The sequence below is a fragment of the Acanthochromis polyacanthus genome, chromosome 7 (assembly GCF_021347895.1).
Source record: "Acanthochromis polyacanthus isolate Apoly-LR-REF ecotype Palm Island chromosome 7, KAUST_Apoly_ChrSc, whole genome shotgun sequence".
NCBI classification, from domain to species: Eukaryota; Metazoa; Chordata; class Actinopteri; family Pomacentridae; genus Acanthochromis; species Acanthochromis polyacanthus.
In genome coordinates this window covers 42,703,439-42,719,123 of record NC_067119.1, presented here as the reverse complement: position 1 = coordinate 42,719,123, position 15,685 = coordinate 42,703,439, and the positions used below count along the sequence as shown (strand labels likewise).

At 42.9% G+C, this 15,685-nt stretch overlaps 1 protein-coding gene across 1 annotated transcript; it reads right to left on the bottom strand.

Moving 5' to 3' along the window:
• Positions 1-1,080: 1,080 nt before the first annotated feature.
• On the bottom strand, positions 1,081-14,648 carry sfrp1a (secreted frizzled-related protein 1a). Its single transcript, XM_022208911.2, has 3 exons — positions 13,563-14,648; positions 10,602-10,682; positions 1,081-2,582 (listed from the first exon to the last, which is right to left on the bottom strand). The coding sequence occupies exons 1-3, from the start codon at positions 14,065-14,067 to the stop codon at positions 2,257-2,259; spliced, it is 912 nt and encodes a 303-aa protein (XP_022064603.1). The 5' UTR covers positions 14,068-14,648; the 3' UTR covers positions 1,081-2,256.
• Between the last annotated feature and the right edge of the window lie 1,037 nt (positions 14,649-15,685).

Here is a 15,685-nt window from a genome sequence, read left to right as displayed (position 1 = left end):
ACTTTTACTGCCAGTTAATGGTCCATCTTAGCTGACAATTATTATCCTTTGGAACCCAGAGGGTAGTTTTCCTCTTTGGTAATTCAGCCTTCAGGTAACAGAGCTCTGAAGCTACACCTGGGCCAGATTCCCCAAGTCCACACGAGTCCACAAGTACCATTTTACACACTTCTGCATGTCAGAAAAGCATCTGTCCATGCAGACTGTTGCTGATTTTTGGAAATTACAACATTTACGTAACACGGACTTTAGCGGAATCTCCCATATCGGATAAAGACACAGATAGTAAAACACAAGCAAAATAACAACTTCATGTTCTCCCAAAGAGCACTTTTTTAAACTGAAGGCTAACATGAGCAACAGTGCTAACATGCTGTGTTTTCATGTTAGCACTAACATGATAAGTCTTTTCCACGGTCAGGTTTGAGGATTCTGAAGCACATTTGGATGCTAATGTTTAGGAATAAAATGTAATAAAAACAAAGTTATGCAGTTAAATCCACCATCTTGTTTAGCTTCAGCATAAACCCAAGTGTTAAACAAAACTGATTTGATTCTTGTGCTGGATGAAAAGTCAGGATAAATGTACATTACCCTTCCAAAGTTTGGGCTCATCCAGACAATTCCATGTTTTCCATGAGAACTCCCACTTTTATCCATGTGCTAACATAACTGTACAAGGGTTTTCTAATCATCAATGAGCCTTTCAGCACCATTAGCTAACACAATGTAGCATTAGAACACAGGAGTGATGGTTGCTGGAAATGTTCCTCTGTACCCCTATGGAGATATTCCAGTAAAAATCAGCTGTTTACAGATAGAATAGTCATTTACCACATTAACTATGTCTGCACTGGATTTATCATTTATTTAATGGTATCTTCATTGAAAAAAAGCTGCTTTTATTTCAAACATGAGGACATTTATAAGTGGTCCAAAATGTTGAATGTAGTTTTTGTACTAAAATGCTGTCAGTATTGTAGGAAAGTTCTGTGTGTTGAGATATTTCATTTGACTAATGAATCAGCCATAATGTTATGTAAATCCATAGAAGAAAACTGAATAATATAAGAGACGCAGTTTAGTTTTTTCTATATTTATGTAAAATTTGTATGTACATGACATAGGCAGCGATGCACTGCTGACATTCAAATCTGAAACAAAACAGTGCTAGAACGGATCAGAGACACTCAAGCAGAACAAACCAGAACACACATTTGGCAATATCTGCACTTTGATAACTTTTGCACTTTAAACATTCCTTTACTGATGAATAATGAGTACTGCAGACTGAACGTATAAAGAAAGACGAGCGGTAAAAAAGATTAAGAAACCAGCCACACAGGCCTAAACATGATCTGGTGATGCAGATTGGTGGTTATGATTCTCTTATGATTTTCAAGTAACAAATGACAAACAATTACATGAAGAAATCAAGCGTAAATGATCTGCATGGCGGCAGTGCAGTCTTCAGCGAACGACAGCACCCTCACACTTCTGTCAATAAGTTATTCAACAGGAACCCTACATAGCTTTTAAAGCTCACATTTCTGTAGTCTAATCATTGATTTTAAGAGTAATTAATAAATCATCACAAAAAGAGGTTGTTTACAGGACACTGGGGCAGGTTTTTAGCTAATAGGTGACCAGCAGATGGTTAGCCTATGTTCATACAAAGACTAGGAACAAACTAGCTTGGCCCACTAAATAACCCGTGACATTTATTCAATAAAACAAGAAACTAAATCTAAAATTGACCGTTTCTCCTTTTTACTTTTGGACAGAAGGAAGATAGCTCTTGGCCCTCAGTGGCAGTCTTTATGTGAGGTAAGCTAACTGTCTGTTGGCTCTAGCTTCTACCAGACACAAAAGTGGTTTCATCTTCTGATCGAGCTCGAGGCAAAGAAGAAAGTTTTTCCAAGTGTTTTCCAAAATGCCCAACCAATCCACTGACCTGTGCGAGGATAGGGAAAATTTCAAAAAGTATGTACATACATGTGGCGGAAATGATTTCAACGCGGAAGGGCTTTCACTACGACGTCCTTTTTCTTTCACCAAAAGGAAACTCAGCTCGTTCATTAGCGATGTTATCACTTCCCCCATTCCACTAAAACTTAACAAGGACATTCCAAAGTATATCTGTAAATATACAAAGATATATAGATATATGAACAGGACAACAGAAAGCAAAGACTGGGAATGCTTGTGCAAGTTCGTACGTAGGAGGAGATGTGACCGGGGTGGGGGCCGGTCATATTATTTGAAGACGTTCTCGAATGTAGGACATTTGTGGGTCTTGAGTTTCTTGATGGCCTTTTTGAACTCTTTGCTGGACTTGTCCCACTTGTGGATGCCTGTGAGGAGGTACTGCTTGTCCACCTTGCGGCCCATGATTAGATACTGGTTTGTCAGGTTGTCCAGCTGTTGGCAGGGGCAGTCCGCTCCGTTCTTCAAGTACAACACCAGCTTCTTCGTGTCCTTCTTCTTCAGGTTGCCTGCTTTCAACATCTTCTTCCTCTTCTGCAGGATCACCTTGCGGTCCGTGTTTTCTCGCTTCACCTCCTTGATCTTGGCCTTCAAAGCTGTGGGTGGAGAACCAGAAAAGAAAAAATGATGTTATTTTCAGTTTCAGCGCTGTCTCAGAAAGCTCCTAGTTAATACGTTTTAACTATGAAAAGGAACATGACAGTAGGAGCCAGTCAGGACCTTCTCCTCAGATGTTTATTGGTCAAAACGTCTAGCATTGGTCACTTTCATAAAGTTAGTTTCTGGATTGTTACCAACATAACTTAGTGAAAATCTGAGCATTTCATTTTTTTGATTTCAAAATTTAGAAAATGATATCCAGAACTTTCAACACAGATTATTTCATTTCAATGGTACCAGTGAGGTTACTACCACTCAAATAAGGTTTTTTAATGACGATAGCACTAAACGAATGATAAATCCAGTGTAGACATAGTTAATGTGGTAAATGACTATTGTAGCTGTAAACAGCTGATTTTTAATGGAATATCTCCATAGGGGTACAGAGGAACATTTCCAGCAACCATCACTCCTGTGTTCTAATGCTACATTGTGTTAGCTAATGGTGCTGAAAGGCTCATTGATGGTTAGAAAACCCTTGTTCAGTTATGTTAGAACATGGATAAAAGTGGGAGTTTTCATGGAAAACATGGAATTATCTGGATGAGCCCAAACTTCTGAACTGTAGCTTAGATTTGGACCTGTGTACACTTTATTCAAATACTGCAAATTATTAAACATCATGGGAAAATAAAAGGCACTAAACAGGTTAACACAAAGAATTGTCATCAAGCACAAAAAAGAAAGCATGCCTTTAGTTCAAATAATGCAATATGAAGTGTTTTATAGATAATCTGATACGAATGCAGACATCAGGAGCCATAAAACCGTACACAAAGCCACTAAGAGTTCCTCCTGTTCTAGTTCATGGGAAAAGAAGCATTACAAATAAGGTTGTACTTTGAACTTACGGTCCAAGCCAGTTCTCCCTGATGGAAAGTGACACACCTGTCTGGTCAGAATTAGCAGCTCCTTGTCATTTTTTAACCTCTCTCTGAATCTCAGGCTGTTTTTCAGATGGCCCATAATACCCCTGATCTTTCACTAAACTCTATTTAACCTTCTAATCTCCGCGTTTCCTCCAGTTCCCCCTTTGAAACGGAGCACGAGTCAGACTTTGGTGGTCCAGATCTCGGTGTGCCAGCCGGTATTACGGCCGCTGGTTTTCCTGACGTCCACTGATGTGTGCAGCAGACGGCCTTGTGACACAGCGGCGAGAGGAAATCAAAGCACGCCGCACTATGTCCGATCTAATAGAGAGAGCTGCTGTCGGCATAAATCAGAGTCACGCCGGAGATGCGGTCTTGTGACCTTCAGTCCAGAACAGCCTGATTGAGCATGAATCATTTTCACACTCCAGCAAAGATCTGAAGTGAAAAAACTTGAACTTCTCCACTTTTACCACCAGATCCCTCCTGACTCATTCTTTGTAGAATCGTGCGTGACATAACGACCTGAACCTTCACTACAGGAGGCTTCATGTCTGCCTATCTCCATTGCTAATTAAAGTGTTAAAAAAGCCAGCTTTCCCCTGTATTAAGAGTGCACATGGTAGGGATTAAGACCTTTATCCTCCGTCAAACGTTCTCTGTGAGGAGGCTTAGTGTTCACAGAAATCAAAATGGGCAGCGCTCATAATTAGTGAGTCATAGAAGAGAAGGCCTGGCCCACCCCTGAAAGGACTTCATCTTGATAAATCCTCCATCCTTGATAATCCGTTGATGCTCTGAACTTTCTTTGCACCTCGTGTTGTTTGAGGGATTAATCTGTTCGGCAGCGTCGCACAATTAGAAGCTAACATCAAATAACTGCCAACAACTCTTTTCTTTGGCTTCTGCTGGCTGAAGCTGCTCCTGCTTTTCCTTTAATGTTTTCTGAGATTCTAGAAGTCAGCACACATAATTAGAGGAACTACTTTCACCTCCAGCTCTAAACACACCCAGGAGGAGGCGTTGGGTGGAGGCGCTGCTCCACATCTCCTCACAGAAGGATCAAACCCAGACTGCAACGCTCAGAACACTGCTGGTGTTTCTACAAAACACTCCTGTGCCATCAGAATAAAGATGTAGAAAGACCTAGGAGGTAGATAAGTGCTGTGATATTTATAGAAATAATTCCCAGTAAACTGTAAAATATCAACAATCTGCAAAATCACAGAGAAAAAGATGAGGAGCTTTAAGAACCCCGATGAAGGAACTAACAAGGTGTTTCCATCTTCTGCTGCTATCTGACTGTAGTTCTGCACCTACTGATGATAATAGAATTAGATTTTACATACAAAGCAGACAACCAGCTGAGAGAATGTAGAACGACAGAGGAGAGCAGTGGTTGTAGGAGGTTCAGGCCAGATGAATGCAGATGTTTAGATGTGGGGAATTGAAAAAAAGAGGACTAGAAATGGACCACATGGAACAGCCTCGTAGCTCCTGGATAGAACACACCTGTACAGCTCTACCTGCTCAGATCCCAATCAATGAGGTGGAGAAAGTTAAAGGTGCAAAGCTAGCCTCATCAGCATGCTCCTGTAAACACACCGACTGTCCCTCACATCTGGTTTATGCTGAATGTCCAAGGGGGCAGTTCCAGAAAAAGCAGAAATTTGAGAAAAAACTAAAATCACCAAATTTCATTCTTGTCCTCATAACGATCTTGTGTCCCTTCAGATTTATCTCACCTGTGGATAACTGGTTAGTTTGTTACCCAGCAGTTCGACCTCCTTCACAGAGACCAACACTAAAATATTACCTGATCATATGGAAGAGTCTTCACAGAGCACTCGTTCATAACGAATTATTCATATTTATTTATGTGTTCTACTACTGGAATTAGATTTTGCTGATAAGTTTTACAAACACTACCGTTTAAAAATCTGGGCTCATCCAGACAATTCCATGTTTTCCATTAAACTCCCACTTTTATCCATGTGCTAACATAACTGTACAAGGGTTTTCTAACCATCAATGAGCCTTTCAGCACCATTAGCTAACACAATGTAGCATTAGAACTAGGGCTGGACCCGAATATCCAAATATTCGTTCGCTACGGCACTATCCGGATATTAATTTGGTATCCGAATATTCGCCCCCCACCCCGGCGTCGGACGTCATCGGGCGGAAAGAATATGCAGCGTTACTGTCTTCCCTCCGCCTTCAGCCCACATCGGCTCATCTCGTCCTGTGATCACAAACATATACACATGTCTATGTGATCACCCCCTCCTCCCCCCAGATGAAAATATTCCGAGCTACTCTCTTACCTGCGCCTTTGTAAACACCACCCGAATGGCCGGGTGGCTGCCGACTCTGACGTCACGCTTCACTTCGTTGCATAAACACAAGACAAGATGCTGAAGACCTCTGCTGTTTGGGAATTCTTCAGTTGAACTAAAGACTAAACGAGGGCAAAATGTGGACCCGGGAGACCAGACGAACGGATCGAATATTCGGACCGTCTCCGCCACCGCCGCGCGCACCACCCCACCCAGTCGGACGTTACGGGGCAGAACGAATATCCGGATATTCGTCTTTAATAGGGCCCGCATATTCGGAGGCCAGAAACCACTATTCGGGCCAGCCCTAATTAGAACACAGGAGTGATGGTTGCTGGAAATGTTCCTCTGTACCCCTATGGAGATATTCCATTAAAAATCAGCTGTTTACGGCTACAATAGTCATTTACCACATTAACTATGTCTACACTGGATTTATCATTCATTTAGTGTGATCTTCATTGAAAAAAAAAAGTCTTTTCTTTCAACAATAAAGACATTTCTAAGTGAACCCAAACCTTTAAATGATAGTGTAGATGTGATTTAACTTGTGTCAAATTTTGAGTAAAAATTTGAATTATACGTTCAAATTGTACTGTTTTTTCTTGCATAAATTAATATTCATTGTACCCTGTAGACTGGGATCCTACTGCTGAATTATTGCACAGTTTTTACCAATTCAAGCTTATAAATAATAATAAAAGGAGAAGACCTGCTCCTACTTTAGCCTCCCACATGACAGATTTACAACAATAATATTTAGCTGGAAATCAGGATGTGATCTCAGCGGTCAAAATAAAGTGCTCTCTATCCTTTAAAACCTCTGACTGCTTCTGTTTCATTAGACTTTATTTGGAAGCGTTAACTTTGTAACTAAAAAAAACAGAACTGTAGGAACAGTTTCACCATCAACGTGTTTAAATTAAAGCAGTGAATCTTAGACTGGTGGATTCATGCACACTGCAACTGGAGCCTGTTCATTCGGTGGACGTTCCCTCTGCTGTGGTGTTTGACCCCTGACCTGGTTCCTCTGTCGGTTCAGACGTATAGACGGGACCCGGGGTGTCATAAAGCAGCAGGAGGGAGTGTCCTGCTCCCATCCACAGCAACGGAAACACAACCGATCCGATAAGCTCAGAGCCGTTCACCGCATCAGCAAAGGAAGCAGCAATTTGGCAACGACAGCAAAGTGAGCAGAGGACAGGTTTAATGGAAGAGCTGCTGGAGTCTTCTGGGACAATGAGGCATCGTAAAACCTTAAGCACCGAGATAAACTGCGGTGGGAACAAAGTGTTGAGAGGGATGAGCTGTAAATCTGTTACCAGTTGAGTGTGTGTGTGTGTGTTAAAAGGAGGAATCATCAAGATTTCAGAGAAATTAGGGAGTGTTGCTCCTCACTCTGAGAACCTGTCGCTCTGATGAATTAGCTTCAAAATGAAACTTAGAAGAAAGCTTCCAACAACCTGAAGACTACAGCCGTCCCTTCTTTCATCAACTTCAAACCACACGGAACAGATAGGAAGCCGTTAGGCAGGCCGCATTAGTACAGAAAAAAGACAATTTCACACTTTTAGCTCAACAGTCTTTCTGCAGCTTCTAGTAAGTGAGATTTCCAGCAGACAGAAATGCTCATTTCACTGCCAGGGAGAGACTATTTCACACATGGTTGGTCCGTGTAGATTAATAAAACCTCCAGTGGAAGCTCCCGATTCATTCCTCAAACCTCTTCATGCTTTTCCATCTCCGTGCTGCACAAAGAAGAACAAGAATCGACCTCTCATATCTGTTCGGCTGGTCTGCAGCTTGGATAGAGAATTAATGTTGGTGAAGCGTGCCGTCACCTAGCGTCCACTCAGTCAAGTCAGAACTCGTGAGTGCAGTCAGGACGAGTCTTATCTCTGCTTGGAGGATAAAACACATCATGATTAAGGCCTGGCTGCATATTTTCTTCTTCCCAGGACGAGACATGAACTTGTGTTTGGCTTCAGCTGCAGGACGACGGATTTATTCCTGCACTTTTCTCCTCAGACCAAAACTGAATTCTTTCAGCCGGCTGGAAAAAGCAGCAAACAAATGCTTGGCCTTGCTGCTGCTACGAGCGCTCTGATGCTATCTGCTGTCAGACGTCTACCCGCCGCAATCAGCTCCTTCTGAAGGAACGCCGAGGGTCGTGACATTGCAGACGAGGTCGGCAGCATCAAGTCTCATCCTCAGCCGACACTAAATCCGTCTGTGTATCCTCACATGTCAGCTGCTTCATGACAAGCTAGAAAAACAACATCTGTCTTCATCTGACATGAAACAAGCCCATCATGTGGCCCTCTCCTCTCGGCAGAGCAGGAGTTCCATCAGCGCAGCGTAAACACTGAAGCCGTCCGTTAAACAAACTTTAAACTGTTCCTGAGAACACCGTCTGTTTCTAATGTGAGTCTGATCAGTCTGGCACCTGGAGCTCCAGCTGACAGTCCTGGTCCAGTGAATAAAACATGAAAGCCTGACGTGTTGTGTGGAGGTCCTCATGAAGGCACTTCAGCTCATGTTTGGGTTTTAACTGAATCCACCGTTCTTCATGTTTTTTTACTTCCTGCAGCTCATACTGGATTCCTCAGACAAGATTTTCACATTTCCACAACTGAAACAATCCACTGAACAGCTGAACGTGTTTCTGACTTCCTAGTTTTGTTTTGTTTTTTATTTCTCTGTCTGGTTTCAGTTCCAGTTAGAGACACTCTGAATGAAAAGAATAAACTGGTTTCACAAGATCTCCACAAAGTCATCTCTGAAAGTTACCAACAAGACCTGACTGCTTCAAAAACCTCCTCTAAAGCATCTGTTCCTGGATGTGGATCTCATGAGACTCTTTCAACATAAATGATGATTTAAAACGTGTGAATGTCAATATATATATATAAAACAAACTTAAAGTTAACTTCTGACATGTCACGTTTAGACAAAAAACAGTTCACCTGTCAAACTATTTACTGCACCAAAACATGTTTAAAAGGTTCAAAGAGGACTTTCAATAAGACTGAGGCCTCATTCTGCAGGTCTAAAGACGTGGTCAGTCCCGGTACCACTGATGATAACTAACGTAATGTCAGCACATTATGGGATGTTTTCTGAGCTAGGAGTGTGAAAAGCTTCCCACTGAGAACCACTGGATTTAATCAGTGATTTCTGATTGAAAACTGAGCAGTATCTGATGTCTAAGAGCTCTTTATTCAGCTAAATGTGGTTTTGAACATGGCGTCACAAAGATCAGATCTGCTGAATTCTTTTACGTTTAAGCTGTAGACTGAAGGAGAACATACTGATGATTGGAACTTCTGAAGCATCATATTGTAAAGTGTGGTCTACATGAAGACGTAGATTCACAGCCTTTAATGTTCTGTAAACTGTCCAGATGGAAGTATATAAATGGAGTGAATGAGGAGCTTCTGTCCTTCAGAAGAAGCAGTGAGTCTTTAAAGCATCCCTTTCCTGACTGCTCCACTTCACTTTATGTTTCACCTTACAATGATGACAGAGGAACGTACGAACACTGAAATACTGAATAATGAAAAATGTGGGTGTGGTTCAGGCTTCCTGCTTTAGAGCAGATAAACCTGGCTGTGTAGAGCTGTCAGAAGGTGGCGCTATAGACTACAATACAGAGGGAAAGACACCGAAAACAAAACAGGTTTGACCAGTGGCCAAAAAACACGAACTCTGGCCATCTACAAGAGAAATGTAAAGACAAGATTGTTCTTTTTTCAGATCAGCTGATAATTTATGATGTCAAACACAACAGGAGGAGGAATGAAAGCTCAATGGTCACTACGTCACAACTTACTGAACCTTTCAACTGTTTTCTGAAGAAGTCAAAAACCACCTAAAGTGAGCAGAAAACCTTTTTATTCTAACATTTCCTTTAATTTTTCAAATGCAAAATGTGCACAATGTTATGTTACTAAATGTACACTACTGCTAAAAAGTCTGGGCTCATCCAGATAATTCCATGTTTTCCATGAGAACTCCCACTTTTATCCATGTGCTAACATAACTGAACAAGGGTTTTCTAATCATCAATGAGCCTTTCAGCACCATTAGCTAACACAATGTAGCATTAGAACACAGGAGTGATGGTTGCTGGAAATGTTCCTCTGTACCCCTATGGAGATATTCCATTAAAAATCAGCTGTTTACAGCTAGAACAGTCATTTACCACATTAACTATGTCTACACTGGATTTATCATTTATTTAATGTTATTTTCATTGGAAAAACACCAATTTTCTTTTAAAAATGAGGACATTTCTACGTGACTGCTCGTGTAAATCTAGAATTGGTATTTTTAGAGATGGTTTATCATAAATTCTTTCATAAAAGAACGTGTAATGCTATAGCCCCCATGTGCAGGAGGAATTCTGTAAAACCGTCAGCCACAGCCAGACAGCAGAACAAACATGCCGTTTTACTACTGCGAGGACCTGCCATGAAAAGACTTTAATGACCCCAATTCATTAGTCACAGAACATCGTCCTCCACCGCGGCAGACAGCCGAGATAAAACCCAAACACCAAGAATGACCAAGTATGGCCAGACGGAGCGCTTCAGCAGAGGAAAAAATGAAGCTTTGCATACTTTGTAAACAATTTATGGGCTGTTTTAAAGCCTGAAGATGGAAGATAAAATCCATGCAAAGTGTCCTGATTTGAGGAGCTGCTGAGCATGCGGAGACTCGTCAGCTGATAACGGAAGAAGCTCACCAAACTCGCTGGCACACATGTGCTCCAGGATGGCGTCCGTCTTCATTTCATTGTCACATGGAGGGCAGATGAGAGAGTAACCTGTCAGATAAAAAACACATCAACGGGACATGGTTTGGAAAAGAACGGAAAGGAGGCAAAATGTCAAACACAACAAACGGGCAGCGGATCAGTCACAGAGCTGTACATGGGAAATGTCTGAAGACGTCCTCAGATCCCAGTTTTACATGATTTATCCTACAAATGTGTCCTCAGCAGACCTCTGTGTGCCTGCAGAGCTCCTGACCTCTGACAGGAATGTCCTCAGCTTTTACAGCCTGCTGGGACTGAGAGCTGCACTAAACTCTCCTCACTTTCCTCTGCAAGGACGCACTTTTCAAAATAAACCTCATCAACAGCCACGCACACACACAAAGAAAACTAAAAAAAAGGTTAGAAATGTGGAAGGAGCAGGGAGGGACGTTCTTCAGCTGGAGGAACGCTGACGTACAGAATAAAAAGGTAAAAACAGCTCAACAACAGCCCCCAAACAGCCAGGATTGATTTTTGCCAGAAAGTAATTCAGTCTAGAGGCATATCTGCAAACGTTTTACCAACGCAATTTTTCAATTTTTTCTAATACCACAAATGATCGCTTGGTGCCAAACAGCTGAGCTGACTTTCCAAACAAACTTGGAGCAGAAATGTGATGCGATCCCTGCAGCAACAATCCAAAGCGACTGCTCTTCATCTGGATCCGGACGGACGGAGCAGAGAGGCCATGGAGAGGGAAACTAATAGCTGCCTCTGCTCTGCCAGTTGTCCATTACACGTGTTTAACAAAACCTTGTGAAAGTAACACGTCGGTGTGAAGAGCCTGTGAAAGCAGACGCTGTTTACAGAGTCACCGGGAGCCTCGGCCTATCAGAGCCCAGCTCTCCTTTAAATCAATTATCACCAGCCTGCATTCAGCAGAGAGCACCGCTAGCTGACCTCTAGAACGGTCATTAACGAGGACATCTGAGGAGATCAGTCCTCTGCTGTCGTCTTCGTCCTGATCGGAGCAGAAAGCGTCCAGCTGCAGGTCTGATGGATCAGTTCTGCTGACCGATGAGAACAGGTGACGTCTGGAGCTCTGTGTGGTCCCTCCTACTCTGAAAAGAGTCTTTTTCAGAAACATGGGCCTCCGTCCATACCACCACGTCAGTCAGTAGCCACCCCCTCCTCCACACAGATACACTGGGCTCTGTGTAATTACTGGAAGCTCCACCGTCCTCCATCAGAGGCAAACATCTCCAGAGAAAACGTCTTCTCATGGCGTGTTTACAGCTTCAGAAGGAAACAGAAGTAAGCTGATGATGTGATGAAGGAAATCCCCTCTGTTTCATGGTAAACGACAATCAGGTGGTTGGACACGTCGTCATGGCAGCCGGCGGGACGTTGGCACGACAGGCAGACCCTTAAACCAACACTGAACTGTGTCTTCAGTAGGTTATGTCTTTAAATGTGTGTTTTTAGGGGTTTCTGTCAGCTTTAGAGCTTATTAATGACAGGAAGGACGATATGTTTGAGAAATGAGTTGGCTCACCGCCTCCCGACTACATTTTAGTTCACATGCACTACAGTTTAAACTAACAAAACTGCACAAGGGTTTTCTGATCACCAATGAGCCTTTCAGCACCATTAGCTAACACAATGTAGCATTAGAACACAGGAGTGATGGTTGCTGGAAATGTTCCTCTGTACCCCTATGGAGATATTCCATTAAAAATCAGCTGTTTACAGCTACAATAGTCATTTACCACATTAACTATGTCTACACTGGATTTATCATTCATTTAATGTTGTCTTCACTGAAACAAAGTCAGATTTTCCTTCATAAATAAGGGCATTTCTAAGTGACCCAGACTGTTTGACGATAGTTTAGTTCCTCAGTGTGTTTTCTGCAGATGAAACCGTTCGTCAGACAACAGGAACTAATAGATGCAGGTATTCGGCTTTTCGCTGCTGGACGTCCTCCCAGCATTGTCCTCTAACTCAGCAAACACCTTGAAATAAATGACTACCATCTGTTAGAGCTTTTCCAATATTACACCATCAGTCCGAGTCAACAGCAGACTTCATCTGAGTTTACGCAGCAGATCACAGTGAAAAGAAAACAGAACGGATCAGAGTTGTGAGGAGCCTGGGGGGAGGTTAAAACGGGACCAGATCCAGGTTATCACCACGGACATTTCTCCCCCAAAAGGCTGCATTTGGTTTGTTTGTGCTGGGATTTGCATCTGCAAACACACCTTCACCCCTGAAACAACATTCTAGAGCCCTTTAGCTGCACGGGTGTCGACTTCTACACGGCGGCAAAAGTGCTGCTGCTTGTTTTCTCAGAGGTAGGAAGTTCATTCTGCACAGAAATGATTTAAAAGTTGTTCAACACTTTCATTTATCTAAACTGTTCCAGCTTCCTTAATGAGATGATTTGCAGCTTTGCTCTGTTTTCTATTACTGTAAATCACATTCTGTCACTCTTTCACTGGAGATAACAAAGAAACTATTGAGCTCCACCACAGACACGCTCAGCTCATGCTGAGAAGATTTTCTTAAGAAAATTTGGGGATTTTCATCATCCTCCAGGGAGGTCACATTCCAAAATAAAAGCTGCATATGGAAGTTATTTTAGCAAATAAATATGTTTAACTCTGACAGCTTTTATTCTGTGGAGGGAAGATGACAGAGAATCTAAACCAGAGGCGGATTTATTTCAATACATTTAATTTGGGCTCTGCTTCTTAGAGAAAGGCTGTTTTGGTGCTTTGGCTCATGAATGCAGCTTTTCTAGGACTTTGCTCATCTGTCTCTTTTTTGTGACATCTTAAAGATATGTAAAACGTAAGGATGGATCAGTAAGCCCTGCTGTGATGAGGCTCCAGGTACGGCAGTACCTCCTGCTCTGTGCACGTACAGGTGAGCTACAGGTGGCCTTACCTGTGGGCTTGGTGGCCTCCGTGGCGTTGGGCTGCGTCATGGCGATGCACACGTCATCCTGGGGGAACTTGTCGCAGGTGAGCATCTCCGGCCAGGGGAAGCCGAACGCCTCCATGATGGGGGTGCAGCTGTCGCGCACGGCCTCGCACAGCCAGCGGCACGGATAGATGGGCCGCTCCAGGCACACGGGCGCGAAGAGCGAGCAGAGGAAGACCTGCGTGCCCGGGTGGCAGTTCTTGTGCACCAGCGGCACCCAGCTGCTGGCCTGCTGCTTCACCTCCGCCATGGTTTCGTGCTCCAGCAGGTTGGGCAGCAGCATCTGGCTGTAGCCCACGCCGTGGCACAGCCGCAGGTCGTCCGGGATGTCCACGCACTGGGGAGGCTTCCCGTAGCTGCGGCCGCCGTTGTACCCGTCCGACTTCCAGCTCAGGTACTCGTACTCTGAAGCCGCGCACGCTGACAGGAGCGCCGCCAGCCGGACCAAGGACTCACAGGAAGACCTCATGGTGCTTTCTCTCTGCAGCGAGGAAAAGCTCACTTCATGAAGGAACAGAAAGTGTGGAGTAAAGTCCTGGCCGTCCTCTGGCTCTGCTCTGCTCAGGCTCCTCAGGCTTCGGGGAGGAGAAGTCTTCTGCCTCGGATGGAAACAGGAGCGGGCTGTAAAGTGCGCTCCGGCCAATCGGAGTGCGTCTAAGCCTTTTGGCACTCTGCTGTCAGTCACTGCCTTAATTACCTCGAGTGTAAAAGCCCTCCAGGAGCCTCCCTTTACTCCCCTCTCTCCCTGCCTGGCTTCCGCTGTCAGAGCAGAAATAATACTGAAGAACGTGGACAGGTTGACTGCACCTAACGAAGAACTTCTGGACGTGTTTTCTACGAGCAGAAGGATGAAGCTATATGAGGCTCAGTCCAGACCTGGAGGACATTTTACATCCAATAATCCACGTAGAAAACACTAAAACATGCAATATCTGTGTAAATGTTTTTGTCCTGTGACCAATTCTATAAAAACTAGGAGAAAACAATGTTTAAAATATTTGAAATACTAAATAAATCTGGAGTTCCTCTAACTGTCATTTTCTCTGGTCCACCCCTCTGATGACCAAACTGGACCTCTAATAAAACAGAATCAAATTTAAATCTCCTTATTTTATTTTATTTTATTTTTCATTGATGTCTCTGTAATTGTGGGAAAATTCTTTAATCAACATAATATTTTAAATAATTATTTGTGGAACGTGTCCCACAACATGTTAGCATAACCTGGTGATGATGTTTCTGTCTTTTCTGTCCAGTTTTAGTCGTTTCCATCCTCCAACAGTGTTCCTACAGAATGTGTAGATCAAAGCTGTGTCCTCTCTTCTATTCTCCATCTTTTCATCCATTGTCAGTCTTGATTGAATGTCTCTCTCTACCTCATATTATCAGGATCAGACTCATTCTTTGGACTGTTTTCCATCAGTGGTCAGCAGTAACAGCTAGCTAAATATCTAGCTTCTACTGCTGAGAAAAAGCTAGCATTAGCATGGATTAGAGTAGGGTTAGCAACAACACAGAAAACATGGAATAAAATGAGACAATCAGCACCTATTACTGATCAATGTGGAGCAGAACACTGGAGAAGAGAAGATTGATTTTAAAACATTTTGAAGCCCAAACATCCTTCAGTTCTGGAATGACCCACAAATCTGTTTAATGTATTTTCATTCCAGTTCCCAGAGGCTCCCTAATTCTACTGTCATTTATATTAAATATTTCTCCTAAGTGAGAGATTTTAGAGCAGAAATTCCTCCAAAAACTAAATGCCCAGTGGTGGTTTTAAAGCCCAGCATATCTCCTTCAACATCTGCATGAAAACGTTTCATTTTCTGCACCCTGAAGACAACAGTGGAAGTAGTGACTAAACGTCTGTGCTCTTTTTGTTTAAAATAGGCATAAAAATCAGTTTTAAAGGGTCATGAAATGGCTGCTGGCTTTGTTTGAATAAGCAGAAAAGATTGAAAAATGTTCTTTTTTATCTTGCAGCTGGTGGTTTGAAGAGTCTTTAAGGCTCCTGGAAGTCCGATTAATCCGAATGTTACTCAACAGAGGGAGGCCTTGACAAGAAGCTTAGAAACAAAATGAGG

Bases quoted from the DNA above. Each gene is read 5' to 3' on its own strand.
- sfrp1a (XM_022208911.2), bottom strand. From the start codon at position 14,067: ATGAGGTCTTCCTGTGAGTCCTTGGTCCGGCTGGCGGCGCTCCTGTCA. The intron at 10,683-13,562 runs GTAAGGCCACCT...TTTATCTGACAG, and splicing joins GGAGGCCACCAAGCCCACAG to GTTACTCTCTCATCTGCCCT. The intron at 2,583-10,601 runs GTGAGCTTCTTC...CTCCACCCACAG, and splicing joins CATGTGTGCCAGCGAGTTTG to CTTTGAAGGCCAAGATCAAG.